This window comes from Daucus carota, chromosome 9, assembly GCF_001625215.2.
Source record: "Daucus carota subsp. sativus chromosome 9, DH1 v3.0, whole genome shotgun sequence".
Taxonomy (NCBI): Eukaryota; Viridiplantae; Streptophyta; class Magnoliopsida; order Apiales; family Apiaceae; genus Daucus; species Daucus carota.
The window spans coordinates 1,349,686-1,369,943 of record NC_030389.2 but is presented as its reverse complement, the minus strand read 5'-3'; the positions used below and the strand labels follow the sequence as shown (position 1 = coordinate 1,369,943).

The 20,258-nt window shown below is 33.0% G+C and overlaps 1 protein-coding gene and 1 long non-coding RNA gene across 7 annotated transcripts; both read left to right on the top strand.

Annotated features, from left to right (window-relative positions):
* Positions 1 to 5,973: 5,973 nt before the first annotated feature.
* Positions 5,974 to 9,958, top strand: LOC108200845 (uncharacterized). Of its 6 annotated transcripts, none has more exons than XR_010287221.1 (8): positions 5,974 to 6,204; positions 6,288 to 6,337; positions 6,488 to 7,055; positions 7,131 to 7,302; positions 7,379 to 7,566; positions 7,658 to 7,778; positions 9,437 to 9,499; positions 9,591 to 9,958. It is a non-coding gene; the product is annotated as an uncharacterized LOC108200845 (long non-coding RNA). The 6 variants fall into 6 exon arrangements; XR_010287220.1 differs by having other exon boundaries at positions 5,975 to 6,204; positions 7,123 to 7,302; XR_010287219.1 differs by having other exon boundaries at positions 5,976 to 6,204; positions 6,488 to 6,629; positions 6,861 to 7,302.
* Positions 9,959 to 12,027: 2,069 nt separating this feature from the next.
* LOC108200203 (probable nucleoredoxin 1-2) lies at positions 12,028 to 19,515 on the top strand. The gene is made up of 5 exons (XM_017368270.2): positions 12,028 to 12,270; positions 12,418 to 12,596; positions 16,804 to 17,352; positions 18,156 to 18,662; positions 18,873 to 19,515. Exons 1-5 carry the CDS (start codon positions 12,039 to 12,041, stop codon positions 19,407 to 19,409), a joined length of 2,004 nt encoding a protein of 667 aa, XP_017223759.1. The 5' UTR covers positions 12,028 to 12,038; the 3' UTR covers positions 19,410 to 19,515.
* Positions 19,516 to 20,258: the final 743 nt, after the last annotated feature.

Below are 20,258 nucleotides of genomic sequence, written 5' to 3'. Positions count from 1 at the left end.
ATTTTTATTGGAATAAAGCTAAGCACATAATATAAAAGAAAGAATTAAAGTGTAAAAGTTTGAAGTTACGAACCAAGGTTGTTTCTCTGTTCTTAGCTATTGGTATGGGTGAGTTTGTCACTTTAATTACTGTAACTAACTGTAACAACTTGTCTAACAAACTATTTACAGTAGTTAACTTGACTTTATAATTTCAGCATGGTTTAATATTCTCCCCTCAGATTGAAATTTGAGAGAAAGCACACTCAATCTAGAGAGATAGACCAATGAGATTTCCCGCTCAGTCTTTTATTAAGAATGTCTGCTAGCTAAAGAGAACTGGGAACATATTGGCTGAAGAAGCTTCAACTGAACTTGTTCCCTGACAAAACATATCATGCTTAAACTTGTGTTGATGGAGAAACTTGTGTTGTTGTATTTGACTGCAACTAGACCTAACATATAAGCTATGTTATGTTGAAGCTATACAGCAACACAAGTCCTGCCTCTACAAGCATATCATGAATAAACTTGTGTTGATGGATATAGATGCCATCAGAGGTTCTAGTTACTTCTAAACCAAGATAGTATTTGACCAAACCAAGATCTTTAATAGTAAATTGCTGATGAAGAACAAACTTGACATGAGCTATAAATGAAGAATCAGTTCCAGTCAAAAGAATATCATCTACATAGACTAGGGCAAAAATGAAAATCCCTTAGAATTGTAGACAAATAAAGAATAATCTACTTTTCTCTGAGTAAAGCCTTTGGCTACAAGCCTAGCTATAAATTTGTCAATAGAGCCATCTGAAAGATATTTGAATTTATATACCCATCTGCAACCTACTACCATTTTAGCAGGTGGTAAAGACACAAGTCACACAACAGTCCAAGTGTTGTTTGATTCTAGAGCTTGAAGCTCTTTGTTCATAGCATCTACCCACCTAGAGTCTTTAACAATTTGACTGTAACTAGTAGGTTCAGGAATAACACTTGCGGGGTTAACACTACAGGCAAAAGTGTTAGGAGAAGGAGGAGTATAATGTTGAAGATTATACTTGTCATTATTCTTAGGACAATGGAGTAACATAGCATTTGCTTGAACATATGGTTGTGAAGGGACAAAAACATTTGACACTTGGTAATCCTTCATCCAAGAGGGTTGAATTCTCCTTCTTAAAAAAATTCTAGAAGGAGGAGGTGTAACAACAGACTGATCAGAATCATTAGATGAAGGTGAAAAATCCTGCTGAGATCAAGCAGGATTGTCTGATTGACAAGGTGTGAAGGAATGGTCATGTGTAGCAGTTGATTGTGGAAAAGTGAAAACAAACTCAAGTTCATCATCAAAAGGGCTATCAAGACCAAAAAGAGAGCCATGCATAGGAAAAGGTACCTCAGAAGAGACAGCAGTCTTATAAGAAAATGTAGACTCATCAAAAATGACATGCCTAGAGACATGAAAAGTATGATTGACAGGATCATACAATTTGTAACCCCTTTGTGTTGGAGAATAACCAATGAAAATAGTTTGAACTGCTCTGGCTTCTAATTTGTCAGGTAAATTTTGAGACATGTAAGCCAAACACCCAAAAGCCCTTAAGGGTTGATAAGAAGGTTGTTGTTTGATTAATTTTTCATAAGGACTTATGAAACCTAAAACAAAATTAGGAAGTTTGTTAATCAAGTATGTGGAAGTCAGCAAGCAATCACCCCAAAAAGTTTTAGGCAATTTACTTTGAAATCTCAAAGCTCTTATCATTTCTAAGAGATTCCTATGTTTTCTTTCTACTCTCCCATTCTGTTGGGGAGTATATATAAGGACATGTAGTCTGGTGAATAATGCCAGAACTAGTAAAGAATGAAGCAAGATCAGCATTGAAAAATTTCCCTCTATTATCAGTTCTTATGTTCTTAACAGTACAATTAAACTGATTAGTAACATAAGAAGAAAAATCTTTCAAAGTTTGAGAAACATGCTGCTTAGTAGGAAGAGGTATGGTCCATATGGCTCTAGTACGATCATCAACAATGCTCAAAAAAATACTTACAACCATTAGAAGCAGGAATCTGATATGGCACCCATAAATCACAATGAATAAGTGTGAAAGGATGTGCAGATACAGTTGTCGAGGCATGAAAAAAGTAACTTGCATTGTTTATCTAATGGACAGATATCACATAAAGAATCATCACCACATAAGGAAACCTTTGATTCAAACATAGAAATTTTGGAAATAATTCTATGTGGAGCATGACCTAACCTTTTGTGCCAGATAGAGAGAGAAGCATCCTTTATACTTGTGAAAACAGAAGGAGTTGAATTGACAAATTAGTACAAACCATCAACCAGTTTACCAAGAATCTGAGAATTGGTCTGGTGTTGGCCCTGCATTAAACACTCAGTGCCATTGAAACAAATAAGTGACTGAGTTTGAGAAGCCAGCTTGCTGATGGATAGCAAATTAAACTTGAATGAGGGCACAAGTAAGACCTCAGAGATAGTATGTATATCCCGTAATTTTTAGATAATTTTAATATATTAGTATTAAAAAAAATGGATTAAAATTGGATTATGATTAGGATTTAAAATTGAATTAGGATACGGGCCTAATATGGATCAGACTTGTATTAGGGTTTGGAGACTCTTTATATATCGATTGCGTTCCCTCATTTTTTTATAATCTTGTCCGAGCCGCCCAACTTTTTCTTCCATTTTATTACAAAATTCATAGGGTTTTTATTCACGCAAATCAGTAGTCTTGTAAAATTCGTAGTAAATTCAATTCTTATCGGATTTTGATGATTATTGATGTTTCGGAAAGCTCTTTCAATTGTCTACAACTTTCGTTCACTGTGTTCCACAGATTCTATTTCGAACTATTTTTAAAATCACAAAACATATTTAGATCCTGTTTTTCGCTTTGAATCTGAATCAGCAGACGTTTTATTTAATTCCCGATTCGTTATGAGTCCGTTTTTTATGAGCCTTACCTTTTCGGAAAGATCGTTTCGTACTCTACAACTTTTGTGTTCTGAGCTTTCCTAGAAAATGTCGTTTAGAGGGTCAAAACAGTAGATTAGTGATCTGGGCAGATTGGAATCATGGAAGCTTTTGGAGTTTAGGAGGAGATGATTTTGGTTGGTTGCTAGCTAAGGATTGGATGGGTGATCTTATATGATGTGAGTTTTTGAGTTTGCGTCAGTGAGGTAAGTACTTTTTGACCTACTTTTATTTTCGAAAAGATATTTTAGCTATGTGAATTTCAGATTTTTGTATAAGATATAAGAATTTTGTTTCGAAGTTTACAAGATATAAGACATGAGAATCTTTGATGACCCAGTCTCTACGTTTCGAACCCGTTCATAATTTACGCTATAGTTCCGGAACTAGCCTTAGATACCCTTAGTAGGCGCACAAGTGTGCAACTTCAGATACCTATTAAGGGCGCGTGATTATTGAACTTTAGATCCCGGTCACTGGGTAAGTGTGGCAAAAGAATAAGAATAAGATCGCGGTCACTGGGAAAATGTGGCCGTAGAGCAAGACTGTGGTATTTATAAGATTTTTGTTTCTGTTTTTGCTTCTGTTTTAAATTCTGATTGCTTTAAAATATAAACTGTGGGTTGGATTTGTTTTTACAAGTGTTTTAAAAATTATTATTGTTTTGAGGAACAATGTTTTATAAAAACACCCACTGATTTCGAGATTTATTGTTAGTCAAATTGTTACTTGTTGAGCTGTATAGCTCATCCCCTTTACAGTTTTTCAGGTTTGATTTAAGAGCGAGTTGATGTGCATTGGATTTGGAGTTCGATGATATTAGATTTGAAGACTTTTGACACGTGGATTATAGATTTTAGATGCGCCTTTGTAATAGTCACCTTTGTAATAGAATTTAAGATTAATAAATTTGTTTTATTTTGGATTTAGTATTTATATTCCAAAAAGTCGGGATGTTACAGTTTTTGAATTACCAGATTCAGAAGACTTATCAAAAGTTCTTTGATTATTAGAGAAAGATGTAGCATGCTTAGAGTTGGGAATGTTGATCATCATAGCAATAGGAGTACTAGTACCAGCAATCTGTCGTTGTTTTCCTTCTTGCTTGATAAGCATATAGGCATGATTCACTATTGGCCATGGATTCATCATAAGAAGATGACCTCTAGCTGCTGTGTAACTACTACGAAGGCCCATTAAAAACTGAATCAAACGAGTCTTTTCGATCTGAGAATCCAAAATTGAATCAAACCATATCATTAACACGCTTCCAGTGAGCAAACAGAGTAGAAGCATCATCAGGAGCTTTATATTCACCATTAAGAATGACAAGCTTATTTTTAGCAGATAAAGCAATCTATATAGATCGCTTCCAACTAGCATAATTCTCTGATCCGATAAGCTTTTTAGAAATAAGAATCATGGCACGTTGATCATTATTATGCAAGTAAAGAGGATGGGTATTGTGACTGATACCATTAACATCAGAAGCAGTATCTGTGGCATTGTTATCATGATTCGCCAGGGATTGAGAAGTACCTGTTACAACATTAACATACGAATGTCGATTAGGAGGTGGATTGCGAAGATTGCGATTCATCAAGAACTGGCAGAAAAATCATCAAAATCGAAACCCTAGGTGGAGAAGACGATCGAGAAAGTTGCGGAATGCTCGAATTCCATATTAAGTATGAATATATCGAACTAAAATAGAGAAGAAACACAAGATATTGCTAAGAAACACAGCTGAGAAGCCATAACTCTAGTATTACTGTATTGAATGTTGTAGAAAGAAAAGAGAAGTAGTTTGTGGAAGAGAAAAGTAAAAATAAAGTTACAGCTGTTTAGGATATTTATACACCACTACTAGCCACTACTACAGTAACAAATAATTGTTCATGTTTTGGGGACGTTTGGTGCTCCAAGATCAGTTGATTTGACTGATAATTCTGAACATTGGGCTACAGATGATGCTTATGTGAAGGTCAATTGCGTTACTACTAGTTTCATTACTGATGTAGATTGGATTGCTCGAGATATCATTGTAATACTTTTTAGATCAAAGAATATGAATATTTTATTTGTTAAGCAATTTGAAAACAAAACGACAATTTGTTTAGTTCGTTCTTTGTTTCACAATCAGATTGTAGTTGACAGTTCAGGGGTTTGTCCCGGCTGGGTTTGTACTTCGTATTAATAAAATATTTTGTTTGTAAAAAAAACACATGTATATATTACGAATTTTATACTAGGGGTGTACCATGAAAGACGGACACATAATAGGACAAATATTTTAATTTTTTTAGATTTCTTTCGAATAAGTAATAATTTAGATCTCTTAAGTAAGCCGATTTTAGTAATGGAAATTCATTAGACTGCACGCTTCTCTCTCCTATAGCATATACCAACCCCATATGAAAAAAGAAGTAATTGCTAAAATGAATAATCATCAATTTTAATATTGTTAGATCATAAATATAAAAACACAGTCACTCGATAAAAAAATATAATATTGTAGACTTTTACTATTTTGAATATTTATTGAATAATTAACACAATTTTGAATATATAATCTATATCTATATCTATATCTATCTATATCTATATCTATATATCTATATCTATATCTATATAATCCTAGTTCCTGAATACAAAGGATTTGGATATTTACCAAACATACCCTTTTCTAAAATCAGCTTTACACTAAATGAGGGGTGTTTTTGATCTTTTAACTAACTAGCTGGATCATCCAATACATTCCGAGTATCTATCTATATCTATATCTATATCTATATCTATATCTATATCTATATCTATATCTATCTATATTCTATCTATATAATTCTAGTTCCTGAATACAAAGGATTTGAATATTTACCAAACATACCCTTTTCTAAAATCAGCTTTACACTAAATGAGAGGTGTTTTTGGTCTTTTAACTAACTAGCTGGATCATCTAATACATTCCGGGTATGACCCATTATCCAAAACAACTGAAAACTGATGTACAATCCAGTAGGATCCGAAAACAGCCGGATGATCCGGTGAAATTTTTGAAAATTATAGACAGTTATTTTAAGCCATGATTTCAGGCACCACTTCCTCCTTAGTTTCAAATCGCAGTGACATTGATCCATTCTACTGCAACCTTCGATCATATCACTTCTTCACACTCATTGATTTCGTCCAAAATTGCACCTTTACAGCGATGAATAATGGTAAGTTTTCTCCTTCTCAGCGTGGTTCCATGGTTTCACAACCACATAGTTCTAACTGGTTGTTCTATTATATTTTCAAACAGGTTGTAAGCGCATCCACTGTGTGCTCTTTCTCCTTCTTCTGCAAGAACCGGTTAGTCTGAATGAACATCAATAATTATTTTTGGTAGCAGCAATTGGTTGCTTAATAATGATCATAATGCTCTGCTAACGTTCAGTCTCCGCAACTGCAGTATACTAATTGTGTAGTTCACTTCGTTTTTTATGTTCTGAATTTGTAAAGCAGGTCTGCCTGTTTCTCTTTTTCCCATCCATGACCGTGAGTTTCATAGTGTTTTTTGCCATTCCTTCATGCTTTGATTCTTACACCAACCCAGATTCGGCAAGATGTACCTCCCTCCGCTTCGTACTTCTGGCAAGAATAGGTCCAGTGATTTGCAAATTTTATTTTGGATTTAATTTATTTCAATCTATTTATAATTTATCATGTATGATTTGATTTCTGATTTATGGTTAGTGTAATTAAGACGTCATCAAGGGTTTGTTAAAATGCCTGAACTAAATTATTTATTCTGTGTGTTGTTTGATCCATTTAATATTTAATAAGTTTTGTAATTCTAACATGTTAATCTCTTCAAGTTCTATTTGTGTTTCAGGTTAATGTTGTAAGAAACCAATGAAGATTTTATAGTGAATCAACAGATATTACAAAACAATTTCATAATTGATTTGCACATTAGATCATAGTTTCCAGACGTATTTGTTTTCAAGATGCATCAATCTTGGTCTTGCTTTCTATAAAGTCTTGCACATGATTATACTGGCAAGTGCGAGATTGTGCAAGTTTGAGGGTATATTTCCTATCTCTTATTACAAACTAATACCTATAACTATTTTCAAAGAAATTCAAACTTGCAGCTTATTAGTGTCGCGGGCAAGGAGTAACAGAGATGAGTGCATATCATGATGACACTGGCAGAAGAAAGGAAAGAAGGATTGGCAGTGGATTTGATCCAACCATTCCCGCAGAAAAGTATACACAACTGAGAAGGATGACTTGATTCTTATGACATATTTTCAAGAAAGGAGGAGTAAAAAGTGAGTTGGGTTTTTGTTTGTACTTTGACATGTCTGCCAACTTTTGTTTTGCTAACAACCGTTCCATGTCCAATAGGTCTTTGAACATAGTACGCGCACTCCACCAACAGATGAATCAAATATAGATGAATAGCGTATTTGGATTATCAATCACTTTAGAAATATGATACATTTGTTTGGAAGAAATGTTGAAATCAGTGAGTTGTCAATAGTCCAGGAAGAGTTGATGAGATTCTTGGATTTATTCATATCCAGAAATTGGATGTAAGTGATGTCTTCTATAATAATCTCGAGTTTTTTTTTACAGGATTTCATGTTGAAATAGTAACATGGCTGTTACATATTCTTGCTATAGGTGCCTTTAGTTGCAATATACAAAGGATGAATGCCCAAGTCTGTTCAAGGATCCAGAGCAAATTGAAGCCGATGCTCTTCAGAATAGCTTTGACAGAAAACCATCTTTAATGTCGTCTAAGGTACACATTTTTGGTTTTACATGTACTTGCAATTTTACAGTTCCAGTTTCGTCTCATAAACAACCACTAGCCACGGCTACACCTGCCATAGCCGGTGAACAATTGGATAATGGTGTCCACTGCATCTTTTGCTCTTAATATTTTAGTTAGCCATTTAATCTACTTATTATTAATGAATAATTTATGACAAACTTATTTGGAATATATGTGTAATGACATTAATTGCAAAGGAACAGATGTATGATTATTCAGAGTCTCATATTAGTGGTTGTCATTTGCATTTCTTCAACCGAACACCTATAAATATAATAACCCATCAACAGTATATGCACCTCAAATTAAGCTTCACAAAGATGGGAAGCCTGTAGTTCTGTCAAGTCCATTTGATAAGATAAATGATCCAATAAATTCCAATTTTCCATGACGCTCTTAGCATGTATATAGCATTAATCATGCAAGATATCAGGCTATGAATACAGTATTAGACTCAGAAATGTTTACAAGCAGTGCAAGGTTGAGGTCATTGATCTTAAGGCTAATAAATAGACTAAGGAATGAATTTCGAGGCCGTTATCCGTTTTATCTATAATTTTATAAGAAGGCTATAAGGTAGGTACCTCGGTTTCTTGGAGCTAGCTATTAGATAAGGCACCAAGGTTAAACTACAATAGCAGTTGCATTTGTCGTTAAGCTTTACCTTTACTTTATTATATATGGTATACATATTTATTTTCTGCGACAGTTCTCACAGGCAGATAAGCATGTCTAGAGGTAATACTGAGATTTACCTAAGCATATATCTGTCATAGGTTACATAATGATAAGCACTTAAACTATCTTACCATTACAGTACGCCTTTCTCTCGCTTACTGAGGTCGAGCTTGAACTGACCCAGTAGTCCTCGGTTATTTTTTTGAAGTTTTTAAAAATTTGCCTCCAAAGTGAATGATAACGAATCACCTACATTGATAGTATTGGTAGATCACAACCAAAGGTAGCACGAAGTTTAAAAAAATATATTTTATTATAAAAAGTTGTTTTTCAAGCCAGAGTCATAACATTACAAGAACAGAACACGGTGCAAATATTAATATATGTTACACTGCTGCTTTCTATTAGAAGGGCAGTACAGGGAAGTTTTGAAGCTATCAGTATCTTTTAAATGTATACAGAATGCTACATGGCAAAACATAGGAAAGGGGAAGATGTGGTTAGAAAATTTTGATGCCTATCGATCTCAGATTTAACTTAGGCACCCTTGATGAAAATGAACCCAACATCTAAGATTTTAATTTCAAAGGCTTGGCAAGTGCAATATGTTCCTATAAACAAATATAAGTGCAATGGGCCTATACAAGCATCTCAGTTTCCAATCTAATATATACATTATATCCAATTTCTATGTGTTTTTACTTTTTAGTCATCTTTGAGCTGTGCAACATTCGTAGGTTCTGCGAGACCGAGCGTCCCCGCTTATGAGAACATTTCTATTCCAACTTCAAAAACAAATTTCATGTGTAGTGAATGGTGGGAGTTTATCTACATTTGTTTTATGAGCGATCAAAAAATCAAGTGTAGTTTTCACTTAATTTCTGTTATCATATAATTTTAGTTTCGTTATCATTTTTTGATTTAACAGTGATTGCTTGCACAATCAGATTACGATGGATTTTGTTATGGAGCATGAACACAATATTTTGAAGAAGAAATATTTGATGAAGGTAGACTGTGTTAGTGTACTATTTTGTGGAAGTTGGTTAGTGACCTTTACATTGTTTTTTACTGTCTACTAATAGGATAATTTTTATGCAGTTTACCAGGATGAAGATTAATCAAGGAATAATATGTGAGAAGAGAAGTTGATTGTAGTCTGCAATGCAGTTAATCAGGTTTCAGGAAGTTCGAAAATTTTAAATAGTTAAGAAGTTGTCGGGCTGGAAACATTGCAGACTGCATAATGGAATAATGTGTAATAATCCTAAACTGCAAGTAACATGCTGCCTAGAAAGCAGGTCTTCACTCAAACTTGCTTAAACAGATCCTCACTCAGTTGTAAAAGTTAACCTGTAGTACTTCCATTTCCTTCTGTTATTTAGTTTGAATTATACATATATCTTTTTTGTGGTGTTGATCTTTGTTTTGATATTGATAGTTATCCAAAAAGTTGTTATGTTCTTTTTGATTTTGGTTGGCCGTGAGGAATTGAGCATGGAATACTAAATTATGATCAATTATTGTGTTATTTTGTAAGAGCAGGTGTTGTATTATATTAATTTTGTTCTTGCAATTATTTAAAGAGTAAACTTTAGAGTTGTGGCTAAAGTTTACACCGATTTTCAAAATATTGGCTAGAGTTTCAAACTCTCAAAAAGATGGTCAAACTTTGGCTCCGTTTTTTAAAAGTGTGCCTCCCGTTAAACGTCACTTTACGGGAGCCGCACTTTTAAAAAGCGAAGAAAAGTTTGGCCACCATTCTGAGAATTTGGAACTCATTTTTACCCTTCTTTCCGTTACTCCCGTTGGTGGGAGCCACACTTTTAAGAAGCGGAGTCAAAGTTTGGACATAGTCTATATGAGGATTGGGGGGACAGTTAGAGAATATGGACGGGAGCGGGGCGAGTAATTTAAAGACCACAAATTTTTTCAATTTCCCATATTGAATAAAGTAATTTAAGATTAAGGTCGATCGGATCGGGTGGATGCATCTCCTTATATCAGTAATCATCATCATCATCATTATTATCATTTAATTACTTTTACGCATAAATTCATTTATACCCGCATAATTAGTCTTTTTATCTATATTTTAGAAAATTTGTATGCACTTAACTTATTTATGAAATAATATAAATTATTAAATTCAATGGAGCATGCCGTAAAAGCATAAATTTGTAAAGATTCACTAAAACCATTCACGTCACATAATACATGTTAATATTTTAACAACCATAACAACAAAAAACTGTTATTTTACCATCAAGTAAATAAAAAGCTTATTCTAATCTGTAGGGTGTGGAGACTCGCATAATTTTAAAAAAAATTTATCAAATTGATCTTAAATTATAAATATTGTTTAGTCATATAATAAATTTAAGGATGGACTTTGATTTGTTTTAAAATTATCTAAAGTTGAAGAATTTATATCATTGCTGTAAAATTTAGGAATGATATCTGATTGGTACTAAAATAATTCTTCTTTTTTATTGGTTAAAGTCCTAAAATAATTTAATTTATCTTAAATTGAATTGAATTAAATTTAACATTACTTAAAATAAATCTCAAATTCTATTATTATTTAATTAGATAGTCTCCAATCAGACAATGAAAAGGAGTCTAATTAGATGAGTTATAATCATAAAATGAAAAGGAGTTGATTAATTATATTGTATAATAAAAAATTGTATTGGTTAAAATAATTCTTATTTTCTGATTGGTTAACTACATAAAAAGTGGTTTGAGGAAAGTTGAAAAATTAATATGATTGGTCTAAATTTTGAAATTTAGGAATGACTTCTGATTGGTCCTAAGATAATTTCTATTTTTTGATTGGTTAACTGCAGAGTGTGGTAAAAGGAAAGTTGGAGAATGAATATGATTGGTCTAAAATTTAGAAATGACCTCTGATTGGTCTTTTAATAATTTCTCTTTTCTGATTGGTTAACTGCAGTGTGGTAGACTCAGGTATTATAATAAAGAATTTATTTATTTATAGGAAAAAGGACATGCTATAAATTTTTAAAAAAAAACACAAACATAAAAAATAAATTAATTTAATAATTTAACAAACAAATAAAATATAATTAAACAAAATAACATTCTTGTGTGCGAAGCACCGGCAAAATTACTAGTTATACTAACAAGTGTATATTTAATATTATGAATATAACATGAAATATAAGTCGAGTTTATGCGGTAATTTTTTTATTTTATTTAATAATGACTGACAGTACAATACAACCTACATGTTTTTTTAAAAATAATTGTTGAGAGAATTACTCCCTCCGTCCCATTTTAGTTGTCACATTTGGTTTTGTGCCGATTAAATTGACCAAAATTTGACTGAAATTTTTTGATATTTTATCAATTGAAAAAATAAAAAAAAAATGTCATCGGAAATAACTTTTAATCTACTTTAAGATGTAATTTTTAGTTTTTAAAAATAATAAAAGAATGACTTGTAATCTTCGGTCAAAAATTAGTCAATTTGACCATTTGACCAACAAAAAAGGAAATGTGACAACAATATGGGACGTAGGGAGTATGCAGGGAGGAATACACAAGAGGATAGGAAAAGGCGCAGCCGACTATCAACATCTAACCTTAAAACAAACTTTAAGATTTTTAGATTTGTTTGTGCAGAAGGGGATGAGGAGGAGTTTGGGAGTATTGTTTAGGTTACGAGGAACATCATCCTTAATTACTTCTCCGGCAACAGCAAACAGCAGCAATATGAGTAGAAACATCATGTCTGTGCCGACCTATCGCTTTGGAGGTACTCACCAAACTATAAGTATCTTTTTATTTCGATTCACTGTGCCAAATTTCTATTTTCTTGAAATTTCATACTTAATTGTAGCAGTACCCACATTGTTGATGCTTATATTACCTGTGATTTGATTGGTTAATACTGTCCCCACAGAAAATGCTGCTAAATATATAGAAGAAGCACGCCTAAAAGGGGAGATTCCAAAATCTAATTGTAGGAATGCAGACCAGGATCCTGACAATCAATTCGTACAAAAAGGGGATACTATTGATCTTAATGACCTTCTCTTTACCAAAGAAAGGGATTACCTCATCAAAAATAACAATCAACAGGTTTGTATTTCTTCAACGTCCCTTACTCCCTTACTACATTCTCAGTTTGCATATGTTTATGTTTCACAAGTTCACTATGCACGTACGCATAGCTGCATATCTATTACTATACTATACTAGATAACTTGTGCTTCGTACGGGCCCAAGAAAATTTTATTTAAATTAATTAAAAATAATATAAACAATATATTTTTTTATGTATTACATCATAATTAAACAATAACATTGGCATTATTATCTAATTTAAAAACCAAAATAAAGAATTTCAAATTAATCCCTTACAAGAGTGTGTTATTTGTGCAACTTGATAGTGTTATAATAAAAGTATTGCAATTTCAATAAATTTCAACAATAGTATTATTATTTTATTGAAGAGCATAAGATTTTCGGGGAGAGATGAATTTAGAAGTGTAATAAAAATAGGAGGGGGAACCAAATTAGGTATCCAAATTTCATTAAAAAGGGATTTCTCTTACAAATAAAGATTATTTAACTTAATTTTTTTATTTAAGGTCATTTTTATACATGATTCTGATATATATATATATATATATATATATATATATATATATATATATATAGGCAAGTGCTCCTATGAGAACCCCAACTAGTGTGAGATGTGAGATCTAATCTCAGCCACACGTGTTTATCCCTAAATTAAATCACAACCACACAATTTCTATTTTTAAATTTTCTTTTATCCACCCATCTTCCTCACTACTCACCCACTGTCTTCTCTCACCTCTTCAAAACCCCACCCCCACCCCGTGTTGCCGTCATCGCCGTCAATGGCTCAGCCCCCTCTCTCCGTCGCTGCTGCGGTGGGCTCGGCCATACACAAACAGCAAGCAATCCCCTCTCCCCTTCCCGTCAATCTCTTCTTCCTCCTCCCTCTTTATTTGCTGCTACCACCGATGTCGCGGTGGCGTTGTCACCGCCGGCGACATCGCAACCCCACTCCACATCCTTGACTATACAAAAACTCATCCTCCTTTCATCTCCTCCCTATCTCCCCGTCACTCTCTGCCTCCCCTCTGCTCTTCCTCGTTCTCGCAAACGAGAGTCCATCGGTGGAGCATTCCGGCGACTCTCCGACCTCCATCTGGTGATTACAATCTCCCTAATTAATTCATGACACCTCAAGCATTATCAAGTAGCAGGTTATTCATTTTTGTTCACTTTTAGTGATTTTATTTTGTAATCGGTGATTTTTCTGATTTGGAGGGTTTGTAGATGGTGGTGGTGGTCTGTAGATGCTTATGGCGGTGATGAATGATGGCGTTTGTGGTGATTATTGTTATTTTGTTGGTGACCGGAGTTCCTTTTTAGTGATTTTGTTTTGTAATAAGTAGTTTTTCAGATTTGGGGATTTGTAGAAGGTGGTGGTGGTTTGTAGATGGTGATAGTGGTGATGTGGTGGCACTTACTAATTATTGTTATGATTCCTAATAAAATCTAGTTATTATTTTTATGATGTTGGTGACCGGAGTTTATAAACGATGTTGGTGGCCGGATCTGGTGGGCATGGATAATGGCTGGGTGTAGTAGTTTTCATATTCTGGTGGTGATTTTTATTTTTCCAGAAGTGATTTTTAGTTTTCCGGTGGTGATTTTTGGTTTGACGGTGGTGATTTTATGTTTGCCGGTGGTGATTTTCTGGTGGTGGCCGGAGGTGGTGGTGGCCGGAAATGGTGGTCGGCAGTGGTTGAAGGTGGCGGGTGGTGGAATCAGAATAAAGACAATGATAAAATATTTAAATATTAAAAATTAATGTATGATGAGAGATTGATATAAGATATAAAATGAGTGGTTAGGATTATATCTCATATCTCACACTAATATTGGTTCTCACTAGAGCATGACTCTATATATATATATATATATATATATATATATATATATATATATATATATATGTATAATTTATGCAACTTAGTAGATTTTAAACAAAAAATATTGTAATTATAATATGATTCTAACAATCTTATGGCGATATTCTTCAGCGTCTGTCCAATTTCGATTGTATTTTTAGATGCCGTATGGCTTTTAATTAATGAATTGATTCCTTTTTATCATAAAAAAAAACTTTCACCAAGTTCCTTATTAAAAGAAAAATAAAAGTAAATATTGAGGTGCTCAATAGAGTCGTGTGGCAGGTAGGTATTAAGAATTACAATTTAAATAGGATTTCAATAATTCTATTTTGTTAAAAATCTATACTATCTATACTATCTATACTATACTATAATAAGCCAACATGGGTATAATTTGTAGTCGTACAAATTTTTGGTTTGGTTATGTTTGTTTGGTTTGATACTCTTTCTATAGAACTAGAAGTCTACAACATATCAAGATTGTTAAACAATCTGAAATACTAAAAACACTCATATTGTATTACAAGACAAAAAATTATCATTATCCTAACAATCTTAAATACTAAAACACTCATCTTGTATTACAAGGCAAAAATTTTATCATTATCCTTGTAAATTTAATTTATAATTACTTGAAAAAAGTAAACTATTATTAATAACATATATTAATACTGATAAATACTTATAAATAGATGTATAACTTATAAAAGACAAACTGAAAGTCAAATAAAAATTTTATATAAATAAGCGTAAAAATTCTTAACTAATATTCTTTTTCTTATAAATAAAAAATAAAGAATTATATACTCGCCCGTGCTTCGCACGGGTTAAAGGTTAGTAATAAATAAAATTTCAAGTGCCTATTACAGCTAAATCGAGAATTTTGAGTTATTATCATCGATTTGCTACTTCTTTGTAAATTTTAATATAATCCCTTGTTCAATTGTGTATTGATTTGCTACTCCCTTGTAAATTGTAATACACTCCCTTGTTCAATTCTGTGTATATAATGCGTTGGCCCTGAGTATGGATAGTTTATCACAACCTTTTACAATTAGTTATAACAGTTGTGTGAAATTATATTTGTAGGTGTTCAACGGAAAATTGTGTGGCATGTAGGAATCAAGAATTACAGTTAAAATAAGATTACAATATTTATATTATTTTATTAGAAATAATTTATATAGAATTATAAGGCATAAAAGAATTAGAAAAGGTCGAAACCAAAGAAGTTCTATTAAAAATAATATATGTAGAATTGTAACACATACAGTACTAAAAAAGAATGAAACCAGAAAAAGGTGAAACCAAAAAGAAGTGAAACCAAATATATTAATAGAGGTTCTAGATTCTTTCGGATTTAATTTTATAATAAGTTCTTATATATAGAATATTTCCTTTACGTGAAGGAATTTAGATTCAACATAAATTTTACCTAGTTCCAGATTAAAAGAAAAACAAAAGTATGAGTTTTATTAAAAAAACTTAGTTTGTATTTCCTTTACTTAAAGGAATTTTGATTCAACATAACTTTTACCTAGCTCCAGATTAAAAGAAAAATAAAAGTTAGTATAGAGGTGCTCAATAGAGAGTCGTATGGCAGGTAGGAATCAAGATTTACAAATTTAAATAGGATTTCAATAATTCTATTTTATTAAAAATAATAATATAAAATTTCAAGTGCCCATTGCAGCTAAATTGAGAATTTCCTGTTATTATCATTGATTTGCTACTTCAATACAATCCATTATTCAATTGTGTATTTATATGCTACTCTCTTGTAAATTGTAATACAATCCCTTGTTCAATTCTGTGTATATAATGCGTTTGACAATGATTGTTTATTACAACCTTTTACAATTAGTTATAACAATTACAATTGTATGAAATTATATTTGTAGGTGATCAACGGATAAATGTGTGGCATGTAAGAATCAAGAATTACAAGTAATAAGATTCCAATATTTCTATTGTTATAGTAATAATAATTTATATAGAATTATAAGACATATAGGAATGAAAAAGGGGTGAAACCAAAGAAGTTTTATTAAGATAATATATATAGAATTGTAAGATATAGAGGAATCAAAAAACGTGAAACTAAAAAAGTGTGAAACCAAATATACTAAAAAGGGGTTTCATGTGTTAATAATGGTTCATAGATTCCATGTGCCTGTTACTATGTCTTGTATATGTCATACCACTTCTTTTTTTGTAGAAAAATTATGCCTTTAACATTTACATTGCTCACATGAAACACACACACAAAAAGTAAAAATAGGTGCGACTAACTTTACCATATTTGCTTATCATCTATAAAATTTATTTTGTAGGTCAAGGCTGAGCAGTTGGAAGGCAGGGTTATTGCTCTTTATTTTTTGCAATTGCCACACTGCAATTCTGATTATAACATTACAAAGTGGGATACGACATTTGTAATGGATGTATACAAAGATTTACGGCCATACAATAATTTTGAGGTCGTGTTGGTTCCCGTAAGTGGAAATAGCTCATTCAAATTTCCAAGTGAATTACATCCAGTTGGTCAGCAACATTTCGATATTCTCTTTTCTGACATGCCTTGGACTGCCATCCCATTTTCCGATGTGGCATCCAGAGAACTCTTGCAAAGAATCTTTGGTTTGTCCCGGCGACATATTACCTCACACTACATGCTTGCCATTGTTGATCCCAGTGGCAAGATTCTGCAGTGTGATGCTTGGAATCTTCTTTTCGAGTTTGGAGCCTCAAGTTATCCATTTAGTGACGAAAAGATAGAAAGTCTGAGAGAAGAAGATGTAGCTATCATTAAGCAACCTTCATTAAGAAAACTATTGGCTTCCCCCCAACGTGATTATGTCATTTCAAACAAAGGAGATCGGGTATTGTGTTCTTTAATTACGTAATGTATTTGATTATGATAATATATGTTTAGAGAATAAACACTCAGCAAAACCAGATTCCACGCCCAATATTGAATTAAGGAAGATGAATGAAAGCACATGCAAACACTAATAAATGTTACTGAGAGTGGAAAGTAATTTAAAAAAAAAAAACTCCTGGTTTTATAAACTATGTGAAAGTCCTAGTTTATCATAGCATTAGAATGATGTAAATCCATAACGGTCTTTCTAATGTGTGCCCAAGGGCATACAATAAGCACCAACTCTCATGAAAATGGCTTCTTTTGATTGGTGGAATTGATGTGAATGCAGGGGGGCTATCAACATTTATTATCCATCCCCCAATCAAAAGCTAATATTTTCATGGGAGTTAGTGACTATTGTGTGCCCATGGGCACACCATAGAAAATCCGAATAAATAATAGTAATAAGATACATGTGGATTGATAGATTAATGTATTTAATGCTGACATGAATTTTGGTGCATGGATAAGATTCTCAACTCCTTTGACTGAGAAGATTATTGTAGAAACATCAAGAAGTTTGCACAAAATGTTAACATTGACGTAGGATGTTTATCTGCAACAAGCACTTAAATAGTTGCAGGACATTAAATCTATGCTTATGAGCTAAATTTACTTCATAATTATAATATTTCATTTTCTGACTTGGTCTAGGTTTAAATGCCAGGAAAGTAAAAAAATACCCATTCTGCTTACTTTTATTAACTATTGATCCCCCCTGAGTATAATGATTTTGCTTGCTCAATCATTGCTATTTAGGTACCTATTTGTACTTTTGAAGATAAAGTTGTAGCCTTATATTTCTATACTGGTACAAAGTCTCCGGCGAATCTTGAGTTATTTGAAGAACTTAAGTTGGTTTATAAAGAACTTGCACAAGTCAAGGAAAATTTTGAGGTTGTGCTCATTTATGGCAGAGAGTTTGCAAACCTGTCTAATTGGCCAAGTGAAGAATTATTTTGGGAGGAGTTTAAGACTATGCCTTGGTTGGCGTTGCCGTTTGGAGACCCGAATTGTAAAAGGTTGAATCGGATTTTTGAAATTTCACGTAATGAGCAATTTGCAAATGGTGGCCTTGTAATTTTTGGGCCACATGCAGAATATATTGAACTATTTGCCTCCGACATCTTGCGCTTGTATAAGATTCCTGGATATCCATTCACCCGTAAACGAGTTGCACAATTGGAGACCGAAAAAGTAAAGGAACTAAAGTTGGAGATGATTTGTGATCCAAATACTGTTGTTAGAATGAAAGATAGGTCCCAGGTGAATCTTCTAATTTCTTGATGTATGCTTTAAACTTTCAATTATTTTCTTTTAGTTGAAACAAAATTCTTCATAAATCCCTTAATATTAGTTGTAAGCAAGTTGCAAATTACAGATTCCATACCTATTTTAATGCCCAATAATATCATGGTATTGATGTAATATTCTCAACTTGTTTTAATTTTTTCTACCTGTCAATATGATTTCAAGGTTCCTTTTAGTCAAGTTGCTGGGAAGAGAATCATACTTGTTCTGGAGTTCAATGAAAGAAGTGGTGACAAGTCCCTAAATGCCAATTTTTTAATGATGTTAAAAAGGCTGTATCGCAAGGCGAAGGGCACTGCTGATAAATTTGAAGTAATCCGTGTGTTGATAGGCAGGGAGGAATCTTCCATGAGTAACCATATCACTGGACGTATGCCTTGGTTCGTATCACAGGCAAGCGAGTGGACACTTGCCAATTTGGGCTCCTTAATCTGGCATGACAAGCCTCTTGATCAACTATCCTATTTTCCGGTATTTGCCTTTGATGAAGATGGGAAACTTGTAAGGAAAACAAGGTATCCTACAATTGAGGATACATGTTTCCCGTTTTCTGGATGTGGTTTAGAAGAGGAGGCCTTATCTCAATTAAATACTTGCTTCGAGTGGAACTACTGGGACTACAAGGGAAGGAGTATCTACTCACACAGCGACTACAAGAAAAGAGTTAACTTGTCAAACTTTCCATTTGGCCGGCACTATTGATATTCAATTTGTAATATCTATGTATTGCTTGCACTTTAAATTAATAACAGTTTAATCTGAGGTTTAACTCTACCAGTTTGGAATGAATGTTGACTTTTTTTTTTAATCTTATTCTTCATATTTGTCACATTATTCATCATAAGAAAACCTGCACTTTTTATATTGATTGTTTTACATTAACACCACTTCCCACACCTTCAACACTACTTTCTACCAGGTTGCATATGGAGGGAAACCTAGGCACTTCGTTTGGAATAATAGAGTTCATATAGGGCGCAACATTTGACTGGCGCAAAGTTTGACCTTCTAAATACAAAATATATATACATATATGTATCCAAGCGCAAGTTTGTGATATATATAAGTATATATATAACTGGCGCCACTTCAATCACATATTGGGGAGTTAGATTTATTTTTCTAAAACGAATCCGTCCAGGACGAACTCAAGTCGTCCAGGACGAACTCGTTAACCATGGTTAGATTTTGTAAAGCCTATAAATAGAGCCTTGTAGTTTCATTTGAAACCAACTACACACTTTGTAAGTGCACACACTATACACGTTCTCGAGAGTTAAATTAGAAGATCGTATTTATCGAGAGTTTGTAATAGAGTGATTGTAGTCTCTGCAGCCGACACTTGTGTTGGAATTTGTAGCACCCGAGGATTATTTCTAATACAAAGAATATTCCCCGACTTGCTGGAGTTATTTATTTACGATTGATTTAACATGGACTGAAACAAGATTATCCGCAATTAAATTAAATCGAAGAAATTGGTACGACGTATTCAACCCCCCCTTCTACGTCTGATTGGACCTAACAGTATCACTCAAACTTTCACCAGCC